Source organism: Syngnathus scovelli, chromosome 15 (assembly GCF_024217435.2).
Source record: "Syngnathus scovelli strain Florida chromosome 15, RoL_Ssco_1.2, whole genome shotgun sequence".
Lineage (NCBI taxonomy): Eukaryota > Metazoa > Chordata > Actinopteri > Syngnathiformes > Syngnathidae > Syngnathus > Syngnathus scovelli.
This window is the reverse complement of record NC_090861.1, coordinates 6357862-6380371: the sequence shown is the minus strand read 5'-3', so window position 1 is coordinate 6380371 and position 22510 is coordinate 6357862. Positions and strand designations below refer to the sequence as shown.

Genomic DNA, 22510 nt, shown 5'->3' with positions numbered 1-22510 from the left:
TTAGCTCCCATTGATTTGCACACTGCACCTCTCAATAATTGTCTCGGTGCTAAGAGCTAATTCAGCAGGTCTTAGGTCGGGCCAGACTGTCCAGTTTATTTCCACAGCCTTTCAAGGGAGATATATATTTTTTGTCTTGTCAGGGCTCACGCTGGTTCCAAATGCCAAGTCCTGATCTATAACTAACAAGAGAAAAATAATAATAATATTCTTATGGGCTCAGGCAAGCATCCTGACAGAATATCATATCTCAAGGCAGCTATCTTTTAGAAGTTAAATACAACTAACTGCTCCTAACATACTGCAGTGAATTAAAAAATAACATTTAAGCCACCCTAACAGTTTGAACAATTAAGTAATTCTTTTGTTTACCACTAGAGGGAGCTTAAAATTTTAGTACACGTGCTGGTTTTATCGTCGATTAGTATTATTATTATGCCATTATTATTCATCACACAGCAGGCTTCCCAACAGTCAAAAGGCGCTTTATTTTCAAATCATTTTCAAACGGAATGCATTACACAAAAAAAAAAAGGCCAGAATTATTAGAAAAGTAAAATTCTAAATGGAATGTATCTTGTGCCATGTTGTATTTAGCATAATTTCTCTTGATTCTATTAAATGTATGCTACAGTTCTGCTTCTGTATGAATGCTTGTAGCTGAGTTTCAGTTTGTCAGGTAAGGTCAAAGGTGATCGAACTATCTAACTCTTTGGCCTCAGTTGTTGTTGATGATCTGTCTGGGTCTCCCATAGCTCATGCCGGCTTGAGACGCCAACTTGTTTGTTCCCATTTGCAGTCCGATGACGTTCTTGCCTTCGCTCAACTGCTCGTCGGAAAATTCCCTCTTGTTCTCTTGAGCCTTCCTGTAGACAATCGATATTTCTTTTTCTTTACATCTGCAAGTCTCATTTCATCCTAGCGCTACCGCTTACTTTGACACGTCATGTTTTTAGAGAGAAAAAGACGTACTTATGGAACCAGCTGGGGTCTCCTTTGTAATTGCCATCATTCTTTGTGACAGCCAAGCTACCCAGAGCCGCCAAGGTCCTCTGGACAGCTGCCATATCCTTGCCTGGAGACGAATAATCAAATTAATAAAACATGTCGCAAACACTACGGACGAGTTGAAAGCCGTTCTTACTTTCATAGAGGTCGACGGTTTGGAAAATGTCAGTTTTGGTGACTCCGTATTTTTCTGCCGCGGTGAGGAACAAGGAGATTTGCTCCATTTGAGCGAAGGCCGTTGAGGACTTCTTGACGCTCTTTATTGGCTTGTTGGGTGCGTTCAAGCTGTTGATGAGCTCACCTAACACCTAGAGACAAACAAAAAATAGTGTTTTATATATGCATAGCGCAGTCAAATGATAATAATTTCACTTACATATCCATTCTTGAGCCACTCCTGGAAGCCAGGTCTGCCCGCCTCCGGCCGGCCCACTTGAGATCCGCACTGGGCCACGATCCATTCCACCAGTGTTTCCTCCAATTCCGGGTCGTACTTTTTATCAATCTTATTCTGCACTTCACGGGTGAGACCGTAAGCCGGGCCCCTGTTTGACATGTTGATCCTGTTAGGAAGGGAAAGTTAGCTTTTAGAAACGGCGAGAGGACTTCCGGACACTTGACAGTTTATTTTCTACTTTCCTGGATGCGGGTTTGATGGAAAATTTAATGGTGGCCCCACTAGCAAAGGAAATCGAGAGGGGAAAAGGAGTTACATCATTCCTTCAATTTTGATGTTTGACTCAAGTATTTTTTCCCCCCAAATTGTTGCTGATAAATAACAAACTATATCGTTTAAGGTGGTAACATACCTTAGTTGTGCAGTTTGACCTGATAGAAAGTAAAATGCTATGTAGATTGTGATCATAGCTAAGTTTAGGCTTTATAGTCTGTTTTTTTTCTCTTGTTTTTGTTCCCTTTCATGTCTATGATTGAAAACGATTTCACTCATGGGAATTTGATTTTCTTTAACTGGTTGCAGTGTATTATCTTTTTTGTTTTTTTTTGCATAGCAGCTGCACGCAGTACTTCTCGAAAAAAATCGAGGCCATAAAAGTTGACGCAACGCACAGCCGTTATGCAATCGCAAAGATTTGGGCAACAACCGCTCCGAATACTTGTGTTTACAAACCGGGCGGTTTGTATGTGTGGGCCGACATGTCACGAGAGAAAAGGACGGAGAAACTCATGTCGTGACATTGTCAGAGTCTGAGAATGGTTCACACTAAACGGACGGACAGACAGATGGACACCTTGAAAGGAGTGGGAGGAGTTTATTAGCTCTTCACTGTAAACCCTTTTGTGATTAAAGGCTGTATGGATAACTTAGCATTAGCATTTTTGAAATCTTCCATACAAAACTGTTCTTGTTCAGGTGGACCAAATATGACTTATTAGTTTTATTCATTTTTAGTTAAAAAAAAAAATCCCATTTGGTGTCCTGGGTTTTAATAATAAAGCTACATGTCTTGGTGAGCGCCAGCATTCTGCTTTTCTCCGAATCAAACCCGGCTTCTACCTCCCATTAATGTCGTATGAGCTTCCTTTAGGCTTAGTCCTCCTTCCTGCATCCTGTTTGCTCATTCAGCTGTCACTTCCTTCCTCCCTGGCTAACAAAGAACAAAATGTGTATACAAGAGTCCAAACAAAACGCCAACCAACACTGAGAACTGCCCTGATAGCTAAACCCCTTCATAAAGCACGTCTAGTCGGGAAAGTAATTTGCTTTGAAACATCCAAATCCCGCAATTAAATCATTTTGTGGCATATTTTACTTAAGCAGATGCCATATGGTAGTGTTTAGAGCCCTGCGAGGAAAAAATGTTCCCACACTTCCTTTTTCTCGCCTCCACGTCCATGGTATGTCCATATGGCTCCTTCGAATATTAGAAACGAGCTTCTTATTTTATCACTGGTGCAAAACGGAGGCCTAAGGCAAGTTATTGCACGGCGCAAGATTGACAAATGAGGGTTTTGTCTTTGGGCGCCGCGCTGCTTTGGATGAGACTCGTGTCTGTTTATTGTTTGAGGTCGCAGCGGTTGTACGGGCGGTAAGAGCGTGGGCCTGTTTGCTAAATGATTCCAAACCAGCTCACTTTATCACAAACATCTGCTTGGACACTTATCTCTCGCAATCTTAAGATCTGCGCTGTCCGGGCACATCCAAACCAGACGTGCTTATCGCTGAACGAAATAAAGGCGGAGAAGTCTGCACACTTTGACTTTTGAGCCTTCAACTGTACACTGATTGGAGGTCCTTTATGGTGCGAACCATCACGGGTTATTTTTTTGGGGGGTGATTGTAAACACATGATGCCAGAGAGCAAGATTTCAATTATATTTACAAAAGAGTGGCAGCGTTTTAGCGGATTAGATGATTTGACACTGCGGGAAGAAATGATTCATTGTTATTATGACATAATATTTGCATTCTTTACTGCATGTCCTCATTCGGCTTGGCTGGAGCCTCGCCCAGGTAATTGAGGCAAGGTACACCCTAAATAACTATGTCACTCTATTGATCGAGTCCTCGTTGGTCTTTATAGTCATAAAAAAATGAAGTGCGACCAACTCGAGTGGCTACAGACTTTTTTTTACATACAAAATAACTTAGCTGAAGTTAGCCGAGTGGGAAAGGGAAAAGAAAACAGTCGGTTAATCATATTCTGAAGGAGTCTGAATTTGAAACTCTCGTGTGTGTGTGTGTGTGTGTGTGGGGGGGGGGGTGTTCTGTTTTGTCTACCGTTAAAACGTGCCGAATAGTACATGGATGTGAAAGTTGTCATGCTTGATTCCACTGTATTCTAAATTTGCATGGAGTTGAAACTTCCTCTTTTTACACCTGTGTGTGGATTTGCAATACAAACCGCAACTTTTTACCTTTAAAGTCAATATTTGAGTGGTTTATCATTGCCTGAGATCAACTATAATGTATTGAATGACAATTTAGACTATTTCAGAGTTACTAAAAATATTATGTATAATTAATAAAAACTAATGTCTTCAACTCTGCATTCAACCCTGACCCACATTTCCTGAAGCCTTGCGTATGACCCTGTGTTTCGCAACTTCCGTATTGTCGCACCAGGTTGAGACTTGTAATTTATCACATTCCAATTACGGACACGAGTTCCTCACCAATCTGATGTAGAACAATTGAATGAGTTGTGTTGAGCGACTTGAATGCCGCCATAGCATACCTCAGCTATTACTCAAAACATCATTAACTCTGTCTTACTCCCGGCAGTGGTTGAAAATGATAACGTTGCGTAATTCCTCACAAAGTGCAACACCATAAGCAAATAACATTTTAGAACACCGCAGTTCAATCTGAGGGAAGAAGGAAATTTCAGCAGCTGATTTTTGGAGACTTAGCATGGTTTGGAAATGGAAAAGTGAAAGTGGGGTGAAAAGAATCTTTTACTTACTTTGTGTTGTGGCGTTCAGGTAAATAATGGTTCTCTTGTACTGTTCTCCTCCCTTCTCTTATCTAATTCCCTTCAGTACAGTACACTGTGCACTGCGCAGGTTGCCAAGGTAAATACTGCAAACACTCTCGTCTGAAATATATGACTTCACCCGCATTCAAGGGAAAAGAGGGAGTCCGAGAAAGAGATACGCCTTTAGGTAGTCCTATTTCACTCTGTGACCCGCCCCTTTGCTCTTTCTCCCTTTCTTTGCTCAAATTGAAATTCCTTATTTAGGAGAAGGAAGAGAAGGAAAAAGAGGCCATGTGACAGGGGGAGTTTGGTGTGGTCACTGAGAAGCATTTTTCAAATATCTCCCCCGCCTAAACACTGTGCTGGATTAGAGGGGAGGGGGGGAGCAGGAGGGAGGAATGATAGAGGCATCAAGAAACAGTTTGTGGGAGGACAGGAAGGAGGCTGACTTATGGGAGAGCAGGGAAGCAGACGGACGAGCTCATCTCTCGCCTGCGTGTTTGTCTTGTCTAAAATCAACACGGGCTCCTTTGCGCTCACATTCGTTTTAATCTCGTGCGAAAGGAACAGGCCGCGACACGACCCACGCGAACCTCGGGGCTGAAACTTGTCCTTGCTCCGAGTTTGTTTCCATGCCAACAAAGCGGGAGACACTCCCCGCAGCAAACATGCCAGAGACGAGAGTCAAGTCTGCACATGGTGAGACTTTTTACGACAAACAATGACAACAGATGTGTGGAGTCATTAGTTGAGGCCTTCCAAGTCGTGAGCAAATAGTTGGGAATCAGGCTCGACTCACTACGACTGCTGTAACAAGATTTGGGTTTTGTCTGGGAAGACTACATTTAGCCTATAGAGTAAAATGCCAGAATTTAAGTGGGCATGGGACAGAGCCCTGAGGCGAATAGAGAAAATTCACATCTCTTGGCTTTTCTTACTGATACTTCAACTAGAATTTATTTAGTTTGTTACTTCCATTGATGCTTCTTTGTTGGATATTATTAGATTGTGCAGATGTACCGCATTGTATTGTGTGCCACTCTGTAGATACCTATTGTGATGAGTCACCATTGAAGCTCCTCGGGCTTCCTCTGCAAACCACCAAACATCTGGTGGCTCGGAGTTGAGCTCTTCCTGTGAACAGACTTAACAGGTTTAATTTGGTTTTGGGGTGCTGTGACACTCAACTGAGTGTTAACGATCCTGCTGGGTGTTGCTAATTGAAAACGAGTCGCCTGGAGGACATACAAAACTGTGATGTCATCAGGGTGTCACAAAACGATGCGGTAGATATTGTGACAGCGAATTGGCTTCTGAACATGTAATGCACTGTAGGTCTGTTTTTATGGATTAATTATTTGCAGTATTGTGGGAGATAAAGAGCTGCACTGTGTGCTGGATCTTTTTATCTTAACCTTTCATGTGCATAACCATTAGTGGCTATGTGCACCATGAGACGTGTGCTCGTAATGAGGTGCGGGCGTGCATGATTTAAAAAGAAAAAAATAGCAATTATGGCCACAGGCTGTGGATGATAACACAGGACCCAATAATAGCTGGACACAGCAGGAAGGGTTCAATTATCTGCCCTTTTCTTCATTTGAAGATTAGCAGTCAGAATAAGGAATGGTGTTGTGTGGAGTTAAATCCTCTAGAGGGCGCTGTGTTTCATTCCATACACTGCAGCCGCTGATCTTGTCAACTGTGACCCCTAAACGTCCATATAAATCTTACACTGACCATCTTCCCCCTCTGAGGATGCTCACCAGCTGCGCAACGGACATGTTCAAGGTGGATGTGTGCTTTGGAGGAGTCACTAACAGCATTAAACCCAGAAGTGTAAAATACGCATGCGAGCCATCCTAGACAAGCCGCACGCCATCTATGAGACAGTAATTTAAGAAATAAGATTAAGCTTGCGCTTAATTCATGTAGCCTGCGCTTATTGATTCACTGTGGGAGGGGAAGTGCACTGAGATGGAACAACTGAGAGCCGCAGGATAACCTCGGCCTGTGTTTTCTTGAAGGGTATATACATCATTAGCGGCGCATGGGAGGCCCACCTCCGGTTGCATTTTAAAAAACACAATTTAGTTTCACACTTCTTTTTAAGATTCCCGCAGAGGTGGGTTGGAATGACGAATGCACACTGGTGTCCACACGCCGACTGGATTTACTGCTGCCGATGCTAATTTAGGCTTCCACTGGAGGATTAGGTGTTCTTAAACCAATCCGTAGAGATATGTGGGTGCAGTGGTGTGATCGTATGTCTGTGTTCACACCCCATTGAAATCCTGAAAGATATTTTTGTTCCTCGGCTATGCGAGTAAAATTCATGTTAACAGCTGGAGTGAATTTTTAGTGTGCTCTGTGTGTAGTTCAGAGTTTTGGAAGTTTTAGATTGTTTAGATCATCTGTACATGGAGTAAGACCTTTAGGGCATTTTTTTTTTTCAGCACTAGACAGTGTTGGCACTCTTTGTTGATGTCTCCACTGGCGGGTCACACCATGTCTGATGTCACATTATTTATGTCTCTGACGCACATATTACCATTCCGCCTACACACGTCCTGAGATCGGGCTTTACTGTTCCAAATGACGAGCTCACCGGAAGTACTTGTTGAAAAAAAAAAGGAATGTTCATCAATCATGTGAGTGGGTGTGATGGTATTGGTGTGTATGTGCCCCCATGTTTTTTTTCTTTCCTCTCTCTGTTTTTATCTTCCCACAGCACTTTTGTTGCATTTATAATGTATAAAAATACAATCGAGATGAACTTTGAGTTAATATAATCATTTATAGATTAATGCCCCTATGTTCCACTTTTACATGCAAAATAGTAACAAGTTAGGTTATGATCACAATAATAATTAATTTTTTAAACAATTGATTTTTTAACCTATTCCCAGCAAAACCTATGTAGAATTTGAGGAGCTTCATTTTAGGCAAAACTTGTGCTTTGCCACCAGCTTGTCTCGTCTCGATGCCAACAAACTGTATTGAAATGACTCACAGACCCTCTATTTAAACAAAAATTGTGCTTTGTTGCTATCTTGTGGCATCTGTTGACAACTTCAAACCCCAAAAAGTCTGCACACCCCTGTCCAAAACGGTTGAGAAATTAAATAATGGAACCATAATAATGATGATAATATTTGCATACGTTCTCCACCATTAAAATGTGCTACGACCTGCACATTTCAATTCCCCCAAAGAAAGTACAAATAAATGTCAGTGAGGAAGTAGAACTAACAATTCAAAAATGACGGATAGCACAAGGTGGATATCGAAACAATCGGAAGAAACAAGGGGACCATTGAGAGAAACAAGGCATATATAACAGTTAGCTAGATGGATGGATGTGGGGGAGTTATTGTGTTTAATGTTACCCAGGTGGTAAAGAAAAAAAAATGGTCCATTTGAGAGAGGACAGGCAAGGTCAATGAGTCAGGTGGAGGAGAGAGAAAGAGGAAGGGTAGAAAACGGGTGCCAAGCGGGGGGGGGGATAGCACAGACTGAAAGCAAAATGGAGACTGGCACAAAATGATGGCACAAGACATTAAGAGGCTGCAAGAGGAGGAGCGCAATCCAGAGGGACACGCCAACTCCACTTTCATCTTTATGAATGAGCTGAGAGGCACGGAGGCAAATATCCAAGGAACAATAGCAACTAATGAAATGATCTTTCTTTATGCCGAATAATAATGAACAAGCTGTGCTGACATATAGGTCACACAGGGGGGATGAAAATTTGATGAACGAGGCAACCCCGTGAATAGCCGGTTAATGGAAATCTATGCGTTAACTCTGATTTATCCTTCCTGACATAAGACGCAAAATTCAAAAGGAGGTCGATTGTGAAGCGAAACATTCCATGGATGCACTTGGCGTCGGTTTGAGGTCAGAAAGTGACATCATGATGAGTAACTGACTGAGCATTTACTCTCCTTGCAAAGATAGATTGTGAAGGCTCTAAAATAGAAGCCGCATATTCCTGACATGCTAAAATGGACATCATGTACGATTTTTAATTGACAGTCTGTCTAAATACTGTACAAGTGCATTTGTGCCCCTCAAGGTACAACGTGCATCAAGTCATTCACTGCCAGCCCAGTATAAAGTTTGACGTCTATTTTCGTCAATGGCAGTGAACGAGTCAATTTACCATCAGGCACTTAAGAAACCCATTATTTAAAAATTATTTTCCCCTCATTGATAAGTCAAATCATACCACTATCTGAAATTGTACAGCAGTGGTAGCATGGGAATCTTGGGAGCACAAGGCATGGATGGAGCAAGGGTACTGACGTTTGTGCTCCTCATTATTGTCTTGTGTGGGCTGCTCTCCTGTCACCACAGCAACCAGACTGACCACATCCTCGCTAATGCGTTTGTCTGGCCACTTATCGACTGTGCGGTTGTTAGATGTTTGTTGGTGGGAGCGTACGCCGCACACAGCGCTGTCAATCGCACGTCAATAAGAACCCAGCGTGGCTTTTGAAGTCAACGGATATGACCAAAATTCATTAGCCTACATCACATCAGACAATCAACTTTATGAACACGCTATTTCATCATCCTGGTTTCCTCTTCCTTTTATCCCACTAAGCCGCCCACCCCCCCCTCGAGGCCGCTCAGACGCTGACTGAAGTTTTAATAACGCTAAAAGGTTCACGCCTGGCTCTGTCATTTTCTCCAGTAACCTTGCTTATTCCGTATTGCTCCGATAACCTACCTGCCTTTTTCATCTGGCATCAGCGTACAATTTATTTTGCGCCCAGTTTGCCTTTTGGAATTAACTCCGATCATTTTAGAAAAGCCTCCTTTGCCCTTCTTAAATTGAGATTGACGGACAGTTGCTCAACCTGATTAGCCTCATTTGGTCCATCTCGCGTTTTGCATTTTTCCGCAGTGATAATCGGCCTTGTGTATTTAATTAAACGCCGCGACCCTGTGAAGGATAAGCAATAAGAATGATGGATGGACGCAAGCCAAAAAGTGTTTGCATAATAATTTATTGACTTCTTTTCTTTTCACATATTCTATCTTAATATTATTGCTGCAGTTTTGGGAGCCTTTCAAATAAATCTTCACTTTCAGTGTTCCCAAGATGGGAGGCTAATGTAACTCTTTATATCATAACGCATGCTGAGTACAATTCACAGGAGCAGGATGCAAATAAATAAAAGTCTTTTTAAGTTAAATGTCATAACCTATCCATTCTAGTTATGTTTCTTTAACATGCCTTTTTCAGTCCATGGGATGGGGGAACACTTTTTCTGTCGTTTCTATCGGAAGGCTGCACAGAGAGCACGATGATAATACATATTCTTGAAGCTTACTCATCTAGGAATTCATCTTCATTCATCATCACCCTAAATTATGTTTCCAAATCGATAATGGTTCATTCCTAGATGTCAAATATGTACAGTACTTTCAAAATACAGCACCAAATCTGCTTGTGGAAACTCTTTGAATGTGTGACAACCATAGAAGGATATTTTACTGTTCAATTAAAAGGGTTGTGTGTTGTTGTACACAGTGGAAACACCTTTTTTTTTTTTTTTGCTCTTGAATGTAAATTCCCCTGCATCATCTTTGCGGGCTTCATGAGCACTCAGGTGTGTTACACAGTGCGGGACTCTATCAGTGCACACGTGTGTTTTACCCACTGGACGTTTTGCGCTAGCACAGCACCAAAATGTTGCCAAGGGTTTGGCAAAAGCAGCAAGGCGATGTCAGTGTGCTTGCGACATGAAGCGGTGAGCGGAAAAAAGGTTTGCACATGGATAGCCGGTGCTCTTCTATTTCGTGTTTTAAAAACAGTTCAGCGCTGAGATGTATGAGTCTCTTTCGGCAAGTAATTTTTAATTTTGTCGACTCTAGCGGGCAAATTGGCTTTTTTTTCCTCTACACTCATGCGTATGCATCTTTTGCATATCTCGGGAAATTACCGTTATTTTTGAGCTACAACAAAGGCAAGTAACGAGGGCCACTCACTCCTCGATGCGATTTCAACCGAGCTTGATATTATGAAATTGCTCATTTGTGTCTGTTGGGTTCTTTAAAGGCACCTAGTGTCACCTAGGTTAAACAGCACCAAAAGTTAGTGGTGGAAAGCGGATTCTTCTTCTCTGTGCTCCTTCAAAGTCATAATCCAGCGGTGACCTTGTGTGCCCTGGCGGTCCTCGGGGGAAAACCTCTTCTCCAAAATGTCACATGAGGCGGAGAAGCCTCTGTCAGACGTAGGCTGACTCGCTGGACTGGGTCCTGCCCAGGTTGGGGGTCTGAGACAGGTGGGAAACGTCCTTCTTACGCACTTCGCAGATGGACTTCCTTCGGGCCTGCACGCCGCGGATGGCCGTTTTTATCTTGCGCCAACCGAGGTGGTTGAGCTCGGCCAGATTGAGCACCACGCAAATGCCGCTGACGGCGAACATGAAGACCAGGAAGACGGTCTTTTCCGTGGGGCGAGACACGTAACACTCCACCTCCTTGACGCACGGGTAGCGGTCGCACTCAAACATTCCCGGCACGTTGAAGCCGTACAGGAAGTACTGGCCGGCCAAGAAGCCGATCTCCAGGGCGTTGCGGAAAACCACCTGGATGACGTAGAAACGGGAGATTCCTTCCTGTCGCCGCACTTTGGCGCTCTTGTGCGTGGGTGGGAGCCCTCGAGGTCCGTTGGGGATCTCCTTGACCTCCAGGCAATCGTGGTCCTCCTTACTGCTGTCAGGGTGCACCAGGATGCCGTTGATGTTGCGGGAGTGAAGCTTACGAGCGTGATGGTCGTGATGGCGGCCGTGATGACCGTGACCGTGGTGGTCCATGTGAGGGTGCAGCAGCGAGTAGCTGCGGTCCCGAGCTTTGGCTGACTGGTGGACCGAGTAGGTGATGAAGCACAGGCTGGGCGTGCACACCAAGATGATCTGGAAGACCCAGTAGCGGATGTGCGAGATGGGGAAGGCTTTGTCGTAACAAGCCTGGTTGCAGCCGGGCTGCATGGTGTTGCAGATGAACATGATCTGCTCATCCTCGTACACCTTCTCGCCCACTATGCCCACGATCAGGATGCGGAAAATCACCACCACAGTTAGCAGGATCCTAGAAGAAAGAGAACAGGGAACTGAGTGTGTGGATGCAAGGAGAACATTTGTCTTGCCCAGCAACTTCATGCATATGCATGGACAAGTTATTGCTAAGCAGCTGAGATGAAAATGATAGCAATTCATTGATTAGACGCTCACAAATCACAAGGGGGGGGGGGGGGGGGGTGCCAATATGGACGCAGAGTGACTCACCCTCCACATTGACATCAGTGCATGTATGTCTGCACATATGCTTCAACTGTTTGTCGTACTAAACGCTAAATATTCCCCACTGGTCCCGATCCAACTTGGCCACTGCAGAGGAGGAATGGGCCTTTACGATTGCACCGTCAGCGCTTTGTAATGAGCAGCGAGCGCCCCGCGCACATCACGGGGGGAGCCCGCTGCCAAAATGCAGTGGATGCGCATACTTCCTGCGCCGAAGAGCCAATTACTTAGAACCCGCTTGTCTCTAGGCAGCCAGGGGGAGATCAATGGGAGCTGACGCCAGGTGGGATGGGCCAACTTTGTGCACGAGCTCCAGAGAAAGTGGACCTAACTGCTCGGAATTGAATTAAGTGTTTCTAATAATTTGACTTTCTCGTTGCAGGCTAAAAGGCCTCACTTGCATTCACTTGTTGCCAAAGCAACGGCTAAAATGTGAGATGTCTAAGCAGGATGAGAAAAAAATAAAGGTTTACGTAAGCTATGCATGCTGGAAAATGTAAATATTGTTCGAGAAAAGAAACAGGCTTCTTTTGTGGAGCAGACGGCGGAGAAGAGGTTTCAAATGGAGTCGTGCTCCACCTGCGAGTGTATGCTAAGTATGTTTTCTTCTGCGCGAGACGCAGACACGGCGACCGGGACAATGAAGGAGAGTCATCCGTGTGTGTGACTTGCGCCAAATAGCAAACGTGCCCGGCCGTCTGTGATGGAGCAGCTGTGAGTGCGTACGCTACAATGACTTTCTCTCCGTGAGCGCCCGGAACATAGTAAAGCTCAGATGCACCTTTGGACCTCCATAAATTAAATTTAAAGTTGCCGTAGCGCTTTTTAATCAAAAGATCAAAAGATTGAGGTAAGGAGGTAAATTGTGTGATGTGTGTGCTCCTCGACTGGCTAACAAGATAATCTGCACGTGTGCAGATTGCTGCATTAGCAGAAAGCAATGAAGGAAGGTTATTTGCAAACATCAGTGTTTTAGTACTGCGGAGCCCCACAAGCGTGCTTGAGCACATTGGGCCAGAGCCGCCCCGAGCTGTGAACCTGCAGAAGATTTGAAAACCATCACTCCTAGCCAGAAAATACATTTTGAGTTGAGCACATGAGGAGGAATTTGAAACAGATGCAGGTTATTTTGTACTTATGCAGTTATCATTACTTTTTTTTATCACGACGCACCACCGCTTAAAAAAAATGTAGGTAAAAAAAAAAAACGCTGTCTTTAAAAAATATATATGTAAAACAAGTAGCCCATTAATGTTAATAGAAATCACAAAATAGGCTTTTTTTTTTTTAAAGTTATCATTACTTTTTTGGATCATGACGCACCACCACTTTAAAAAAAATTGGGGTAAAAAAAACCCCTGTCTTTAAAAAAAATATGTAAAACAAATAGCCCATTAATATTAAGTGAAATCACAAAAAATACTTTTTTTTTTTAAAGTTATGTTAAGTTGAAGCAGTTGTCTATTTTATTTGTAATTTTTTAAAAAAAACAAGCTTTATTCTGAAATGTCACTGTTAAAAATGCACTTCCAATTAAGTGACGGTATTTGTACGTTAAGCAAAAAAAATCAAATAGTCACTAAAGTAACTTAAGTTACTTTCTCAAGGTGCAGTCACTGTGATAACACTTTGTGTGGATCCCGTGGGCTTCAAAACGCACACACACACATTAATTCATAAAACAGCTGCTGCCGCCAACCCTCCAGGGACGCCAAGAGCCCGCAGCATGACAGACGTATCAAAAAAAAAAAAAAAAATTCCACACATATTCTCTCTCTGTCACACACACGCCTGAGGTGCTCCATCCATTTTCGCTATCTCATTCAGGGTCACGACAGGCTCGAGTCTGTTCGGAGCCAAATCAGAGACTTATTAGCATCTCGGGATAGATTGTGTTTGATCATCAAGCTCCCGCTATAATGCTGAATGTGCAGATGCAGGGGTGCAGCCGTCCTTATCGGAAGGGTCAGGAATAATCTCTGCAGTAAGGCCTTGAGTCCAAAGATTTATCCCAACCATACGCTCTCAATAATAAGCTCCACCGAGTGCTGTAATGAATAAAGACTTGCGCAGGGCCGAGAAATTAGGCCGCTTAACGACGAGCGCGTCGATGTTTCTATCCTACTGCCACTCATTGGGCAACAACTCCGCTTTGCTTTAATAGTTTGGAATATATGGTAGACAGGCCGCCCGAGGGTCCACTCAACAGCACCGTGAATGATGTCTTTAAGAGCGCTCAAGTTCAATCAGCATATTTTTAGCCAACGATTAAAACGTAAATGGTTTGGAAGTACGATGGACTGAGGAGAACTCTAATAATCGCTTGTCTTGCTCATGAGGGAATCAACGTCTTTCTGGGATTGAGAAACTGAGCCTCATTAGTTTAGGAGAAAAACAAAATGAGATTATTTATATAGACCCCCTTCTTCATTTTCCAATCGCCCTTTCATCTATAATGCTCTTCTCATCCTCTTTCTTTCCTGGCAGAAGAAAAAAGAAATTCTCTCTGAAGGCCTCAGTGCATTTTTGCTGACTGCACCAAAATGCAGTTCCTGAAACTACCATGAATCTTATTGCTTTCCAGTGTTTGGAGTAACGACAGCTTCTCTGTCATCAAAAATATGATCACCGCTGAGGTTTTGTCTCAAGTGCAGGCTGCTAAGTTCAGCATATCTATCCAACTTTCATTAAAATCCCAGCATTGATTTATTGCACTTTAATGCATTCTCAAGTCTCACATAATAGGGAACAGAATACGGACGCTTCATGCATGTAATAGCATATCATGGTTTTGATTAAGGCTATAACTCGGTGTAATAGATAATGCATTTTTGCACGTTTAAAAACTATGATGGGAAATGATGAGACAATTATGATACGCTATTACAAACGCACAATGTTTTCTCATCATTAAAATTGAGATGGTGGTGCCACACAAAATTGTAATTCCTTTTTTTGTAAAGGTCTCCAGATTTTTTTTTTTATATTATTAATTGTCATTACTTTTTTTTTTTTTCCCCCTCCGGATTTTTAAAAAAAAAATTATTCCTTCACCCAACTTTTTTTTTTTCTCCAGATTTTAAAAAAAAAATTATTCCTTAACCCAACACCGTTGAATACAAAGAGTGTAAGGGTGAAGGATTAAATTAAATTAGTTGCACCCCTCTTGACTCGCTCGATTGATGGCTTTCCTTGGCCTCTGGCCTCCTGTGTTATCTTCGCTGATATATGATGATAAAAGAACACGTATGACTCAATAAGTGGCAGTCTGGCCTATTGAGCTTGTCTTTCCTCTCATGCTGCCTCCTCTGCGGACCCCGTGTCATCATTCATGAGCTGAACCTCAACTCACTCTCTTTCCGCTAAGTGCTCTGTGCTTCCCACAACGGGACGCAGTGCGGGCATTCCGCCATTTGAAACAGAAGCTTACTGCTCGCCGTTTTAACACACTTTGTGGCCTGGGTCCAATTGGATTTTTCAAATACTGTATTTCTAAGGAAAACGTTTGTCTTGTGCAAGAGAAAGATTGGACACTCCATCAGGTACACAACCTAATGCAGGAGCTGTATTAAAAATTCAGCTTGTACATATTAAATAATGCTCAATTACACTGTTATAGACATTAATGTAACAATGTGACAACGTCATACATCATAATTAGCTGCTTCTAGTAGTGTAGCCCTCTAGTGAAGCCAACTATGTTCAAACATGAATAATATATATATAAAGATAAGAATGAACGCACAAAACACAGATCTCTTCTTATATGATGTACATGAGGGCTGACTGGAGGAATAATTGCTACTAAAGAGAAATTTGCAAAGATGAAGAAGCACTTTAACGTGCAGGTTCAAGTTCAACCATCCAATAAATTGATCCTGATTGAGAATTTAAATGTAAAACAGGCCTTGGGGCTTATAAATAGTTCATGAAACATAGCTTCATTTAGTGTCAAACTCATTTTTGTTCCGGGGCCATATTGTTATGGTTTCTCTCTGAGAGCCATTATGACTCAGAACTGTATAGTATGTACAACAAATTGATAGACAACTAGTGTGGAAGTCGAGGAAAATAGTTTAATTATATATAATTTATCATGAAAGAAATTTTGGTCAAAATGAAATATCAGATAAAGTAAAATAATAATATGGCGCTGAAACTTCGAGAACATAGAGAGCATGGCAGAGCAGTGAAACATTGCACATGCTCTGGGAACTTAGGCGGCCCATCAATATGTTGCAGCGATGAATAATATCCTGCAGTGACTCAACGCTGAGCTCAGCTTTACCAGAAAAATCCGCCACTAAACAGCAAAATCGATTGTAGTCAACATGGCGGCTTGCCGCACAAATAAACTAATGACAAATTGTTTCATCTAAAAGACCAATGAGCTCCTTCAAGTCATCATAGAATGATGGATTGCTAATCAAATGTCGACATTTCCATCATGGGGAAGTTATGATTCAAAGTCAGGAGGGAAGCTTTTTGGGGAGAATTTTGGAGCTCTTGTGAAAGTAGGGTACCTCCCCCTGCTGGTTATCTTGACCTACTTAGGCTAAGAGGCAGCTCGAATGCAAATAACGACTGCAGTAGGGAACCATTCAAAAAGGCCATGTACAAATTTTGTGTTCAAAAGACATGTAAATGTTTTGAGGAAATGTTTTGGTTTTGCATTTGACGTAAAAGCAGTACAACGGGATTTGTTGGGACACGCTAACAATAGTTAGCTAGGTATCGCTAGCATAATCATACACCCTTAAAACTTGAAAATTGGACCGACTAACTTCAATTGTTAACCTATTTTTGACCCAGCAAGGTGTTCAAAATGCAACACAAGGGCGGTCACGTCAATATAATTTTTTTTATAACGGACATGACCTCTGTTGTGTCTTCTAACAAATGCCTCATAATATTGGTGTAGTTTTTATGACTGTTTTTTTACACTGTTCAGTTGGAGTGGTGTGTAGATTAAAGTGTTCAACACAAAAAAAAAAATGTAGAAATGCAGCCATGGTGAATTTTTCATTGCCGTTATTTGGAACAGCTGTAGCTTTGTGAATGCATGAGGACGACATGGTTCTTCTAAAGACGATGGCCTTCTGCTGCTTATTAAAGGTGCTGTTTATTCAGCCAAAGCTGCATTGCTGTGTCTGGGTAGATGGTGAATATTGCATGTCATTTCTCTCTAAATAGCTCTGCGCTACTAAATTCCGTGCAGAGTAATGTGAAAATTAAAAAATGCACATGCTGACTATTTATTTTGCCCTCGCATCCTTTCCTCTTCCTCCATCCAGCAATATTAAGGATTTTATCTTCTGAGGATCACCCACCCCCCCATTATCTTTTTCTCTTTTCTCGCTCCACTTGTCTACGGCTCTTTCCCTGCAGCATTGCAGTGGAGAGCAAAATGCATCAAATTCCTTCCTTCCTTCCTTCCTTCCTTCCGCTCTACCTGCAAGGTGTACACCTCTGATTTGAGGTGCAGCCCCAAGGCTTGGTGCGACACACACACCTGAGCACAACATTTCAAGGAAAAACATGCTCACGTTATATGCCGAGCATTTCTTCTTCTCCTTTCCCAAAAATATGTTTAGACATCCCGTATGACTGAGTGTGAGAAACTATTTTTAATCCGGGCTAATATAAACTGCTGATGCTTACATGATGACAGAGCGTGAATTTTCCAAACAGCTGTAGAACATCGATTCCGTCATAAAACGAAATGTTCCGATTCCCTCACAATTTTTTTTATATCTTTTGCTCCAGGCTGTAATTTCTCTATGACTAAAGTGGTATGTTTTTCAGAGCTAAGAAATTATTTACGGTATTTCGACGTGGTGAATGTTCAAAGTCAATTCTGAATAAAAAGCTTAAGTCATATATTTCTAATGACAAAACGAAATATTTTTATTCCTCTGATAAGAATGATGGAGCCTAATGTCTTTTCCATATCTTTGTGCAGAGCAATTATGATCACAAAAAAAAACCCACAATGAGTCACAGTATGGAAGCCACCTGCAGTTAGTCTGAGGCATAGAAGCAAATCTCACTTTGTCCTTTTCCAAGTCTATGATTAAGCCAGCCTATGCTACTTTCTATTTCTGGTTTAATTACCTACCTAATACCATAGCTTAGCCTCAAGACTACAATAAAGAAAAAGAAAAAAACATAATGGAGCACACAGTGTCTGATGGTGCAACGCCATCGTCATATTGCAAACAAATGACTGCCATGCAAAGGACAATTATCAGCCAATGAGAGACGATGATGTCATATACTTTGGCCCAGCATCATTTCAAATGTGTGCAGGCATGCAATGTATTTAGGGTTTCAAATTCTACACAGGCTCAACATTCTACTTGCTGCATGCTCCGGCCACACTGTGTTAAGATACACTTGAATGGTGCGCAACTGTGAAACGCCGCATCACAGTTGATCGTGTTGGCACGTGCAACAACGGATCACTACTGACCACACCCAACTGGGGGGAGGGAGGGGGGGGAGTGGGTTGGCTGTGGTCAGTGGTGGAACAGACTTGAACCTTTCAACCCACAGAGGTCAGTGCAACAATTTTGACTCCATAACACTGTTGATGATGTGGAGTTGGTCCAATTTAGGAGGCACCTGTACAGCATAAGACTGTGCCAGAGGGTGAGCAGCATTCTCCAACTTGCTGGGAAATTCCCAAAATAGAATTGGGATGGATTTCCTGACCATGCAAACACATGCTTAAGGGTTTGTCACCTCAAATAGTGTATACAGTAATCTACTGATACCTCTCTAGAGAATTCTAAAAAAAAAAAGGATCGTGTTTGACGTTAATGTTCTGCTGCATTGCTAAAAATAGGGCCTCTCAGCTCATTATGTGTAAAAGTATATCCGGATTCGATATACAGTGATCCCTCGCTACTTCGCGTTTCGTTTATCGCGGCTTCATTACATCGCAGATTTTTTTTCCAAATTAAAAAAACATTTAAAAGTCAAAATGAAACTTCTAAGTTGAGGAAACATGTGTCTAACCTTTAGGACAATGTAGTATTGCTCCAAATGTTCGTTTACATTCCTTTAGAAGTCCGTTTTTGCGTGTTAGCACGATTGTGAATTAGCATATTTCCGCTAACTCGTTAGCCTGCCCAGCACTTCTTGTTGGTGACCGTACTTCGCGGATTTCACTTATCGCGGGTGGTTTTTGGAACCAATTATCCGAGATAAACGAGGGATTACTGTAAACACTTTGACGACAGGGACAAACAGAACATATTTAAGGAACTACGGGCTACTAGCTCGAGTACAAAGCGGTGCCAAAAACATTGTTTAGTAGTTTAAACTGCTTGGACAAGCAGTAATTATGCGGGGAACCTCATCGGAAAACTCTAATATTACAGCTAGCTAATGCCCCGGGGGCTAACTTGAGAGGCTCGCAGGACAAACACGATCTGAGTGAAAGCAAAACATGTTGAACTAGTGTCTCACTTTATTGTAAATAAATAAAGTGAGCTGTATGTTCATATCCTCAGGGTGTCAACCACCCTCTGGATTGTTTTACCCATTTCACATTAACACTTAGCCCTGTGTAATTTGGGGTTATTAAGCTAATGGCCTATCATAAAAAATAAAAAAAAACACAACCAAAACAAGTACTTAAAGGACCATTCTAAATTTAGCCAGAAAAGCTTCCAGGCTGATTATAATGGTGACTCGGGGAACCATTTTAATGTTCTTCCACTGAAGTGCATGATCAACAAATAGCTTAATTAAGCACAGGAGCGGGAGCCATTACATTGTTAGAGAGTATTCATTATGACTTTTGAAAGCGGGAGCAGACAAATTGAGAGTTGCTTCCATGCCTCTGAAAAACTACAGGTGGCTTTCTGCATATTGTATCCGGTTGACTTGATTTAAACCCAAAAAAAACGCATTCAATTATTTGTTTGACCACTAGGGGGCGGAAAGACTCATTTATAAAAACAATCACAACAGTTAGCGATTAGCTTTGCAAGTAGCCATGGCTGACATGTTAGCAAACAGTTGCCTACTTACAAATCCAGTAGAAACAGAGCAACACGGACATCCCTTTGGTCTCCTTTATCCGGCCACCTGTTGAACGCAATTCCAATATTCACTAGCGTTTTGTGCTCTCTTTTAGCGCTAGCTAAATATTCAGCATTCTTCAGCAGTTATTCGAACAAGAAAAAAAAAAAGAGCTTACAAACGGCTCCACGAAACTTGCAAGTCGGAGCTCAATTCCTAGCGGTAACCCCATAAGCTGCGGTCGTATAATCGCACGACTATAAAATCGAAATGCATCCTAAAATCCAGTCAGCATCCTTGCAGGTTTTCCTTCCATCTCTCTGCACGCCTAGCAGATTTAATTGCTTAATAATGTGCGTTCAACCACAAGCAAAGCTCCATAAAATGACTTAGTTGGAAGGAAAATCCCCCAGAAACCAATCATAATTCCAGGCCAGCGAGGTTTGGTGTCACGTAATGCAGCTCGCATCATCTCTGTCGTTGTGATGCAGTGACGAGTATTAGGTGTCAAATTTTTAGTCAGTCACACAGAGATGATGCAGAGTGCAAATACTCCAGCATGTCTGCTTGATGCCAATCAAAATAAAAGCTTCAACCTCTCAGGTGAGGATTTCAATGTGAAGTGTTTGCAGATAAGAAAAGCCGCTCTGGTCTGTCATTTTCATTTGACACCTCTTCATTTCCTTTCTTGCTCTTTTTGCCTTGCTGGTGTAAATCTTACCGTATCAATACCTGAGCTATTAGGTCGTAGCGACACAGGAACCTCTCTGAAGTAACCGTAAAGCTTTCTATTGATTATGTGTGATTAGTTCATCCCTTAACTAACAGTTAAGTGGGCAGGGGAAGGTGAGGAGGTGTGGAGAGGACAACGTGGAGTAGATCCAAAATGAGGGGAGGAGATGTCCTCACGCAAAAAAACAGTGGCAAATAAAGCGGTTTCTTACCTGCCAATCATGGTAGAGTGCTGCTGGACAGCCGCCTCCAGCAGCCTCTCCAAAATGGTCCATTCTCCCATGGTGAGGCGTCAGGGTGATCAGACCAAACGGCGTACTCGGAGGTGACCTTTCTTCCACTTGGACGGGGGCGCAGCCACGTTGACCCCCGCCTCACCTCAGCCCACCCCACCGGCTATCCTTTGACCTCTACACCTGGCCTTGAGTGATGTTTTGACGCTTCCTCTAGGCCAGTCGTGCTATGATTCCCCTGCCAGTGGTGGAGAGGTGCTGATCTAATTGCTGAACCTCTTCTCTCCTCTCTTCCTCCCGGGCTCTCTCTTTGCCTGCCCCCCCCTCCTCCCCTTGTGCAGCGATGCTTGTCCTCCCCTGCCGCACCACTCTGTTCTGCACTACAGCATATGCTATAGCTCACTGTTTGACAGGCATGATCACCCTCGTTCCCTGTCGTCGTTCCCCACTCAACCTCCGGGCTGCTCCTCCCGGTACCTCAGCTGGCCTCCCTGCCACCAGTGCTGATCTCTGCTCGTCCTTGCATCCTCTTAAGATCTTCTTCTCCTCTCACCTCAGGACACATGAGGCATTGGGCTGATCCCGGCCGGCTTACCTCAGCACACAGCAGCGTAAACAAAGCCTCTCGCGCTGGATAAAAGCCCCGACTCCCGCTCTCCTACTTCCTACTGAGGACTGCAGAGCCGCGCAGATCCTGTCTGCTGAATGTCATTTTATGACTGGAGGAATGGTCTCTCCCAAAGCTCCAAGCGCTACAAGGACCCATAAAAAAAACTGCACACACACACGCACACATTCATAGACACGCACGCACAAGCACGCGGCCACCCAGCCCCTTCGTCATAAATCAAGCTGCCTTGCTGCATCCAGCGAGGCTGAACCAAGGCTCTGCAGACCTCCCGTCCTGCCTTGTCCCCCTTTGCTAATTTGAGCACACTCCAGTGCTCAGAATCACGTCTGCTGCAGGGAGCACTCGTGAAAGGCTGTCCTGTAAAAGCCTATTTCTGGGCTCCATCATCTTGACTCCCTGCAACCTCTTCCTCCCCACGCCAGCACCTCACCCTCACTAGCCACCTCTCTCCTTCTCCCTCCACCTTTTTTTAATTTTTTTTTTTTTTACTCACGTTTATGTGCAGATCTTTCCCCAACTCGCTCTACTCTCAGCGCTCAGTCCCCATCTCTGCGTTCCCTCTCCACCTCTGGCTCGTTCTCGTGCAGGGAATCGCTCTATCTCTGTCACATTGTGAGCATGCAACACCCCCCCGCACCCTCTCGCCTCCCCTCTTTCTCTCTCTCTCCCTCTTTTCTCGAGCTCTCTCCTCCCTCTCTCCCGCCCTCCCTGGTAAATGTGCTTACTCTCATCACAGCTTTACTTATGCTTGCAAGAATGCCTCCTTCTGGCCACAAATGAGGGATTCAACATCTCACGCTGCATTATGTCTCATCATCGCTGCAATCCTTTGTTCCGTGGTCTTTCCCACACTCTTCCCCAACTCTCATCCGTGAAAAACCATTTCAGGAGAATCGTGTCCCTGCTTCTCCACCATCCCCCAGTGATTCCCACCTTGGCTTATACTGTCAGCAATGACAACACACCGACTTTACCCTGACCCAACCCTCATGCCATTCCCATATTCCCTTGCCTAATCGGCCCCTATGTTCTTCATTCTGTTCTCTCCTCCAACCCCCCCCTTCATTACATCCCGCATGCTCCCCATCCCTCTCAGGAGACATGAGTGCAGTATTGCACTTT

The 22510-nt window shown here is 43.3% G+C and overlaps 1 protein-coding gene across 1 annotated transcript; it reads right to left on the bottom strand.

Annotated features, from left to right (window-relative positions):
* Positions 1–469: 469 nt before the first annotated feature.
* On the bottom strand, positions 470–21052 carry LOC125982605 (gap junction delta-2 protein). Its single transcript, XM_068653236.1, has 8 exons — positions 20737–21052; positions 19802–19858; positions 10688–11549; positions 4434–4495; positions 1385–1571; positions 1145–1316; positions 973–1075; positions 470–866 (listed from the first exon to the last, which is right to left on the bottom strand). Exons 1-8 carry the CDS (start codon positions 20805–20807, stop codon positions 719–721), a joined length of 1662 nt encoding a protein of 553 aa, XP_068509337.1. The 5' UTR covers positions 20808–21052; the 3' UTR covers positions 470–718.
* Positions 21053–22510: the final 1458 nt, after the last annotated feature.

What these genes read in the sequence shown, in the direction of transcription:
- LOC125982605 (XM_068653236.1), bottom strand. Translation starts at nt 20,807, where the DNA reads ATGGGAGAATGGACCATTTTGGAGAGGCTGCTGGAGGCGGCTGTCCAG. An exon ending in GCTCTGTTTCTACTGGATTT is followed by an intron (nt 11,550 to 19,801) that starts GTAAGTAGGCAA and finishes TCTTTCTTCTAG; the next exon opens with GATCCTGCTAACTGTGGTGG. An exon ending in CCTGAACGCCACAACACAAA is followed by an intron (nt 1,572 to 4,433) that starts GTAAGTAAAAGA and finishes CCTTCCTAACAG; the next exon opens with GATCAACATGTCAAACAGGG.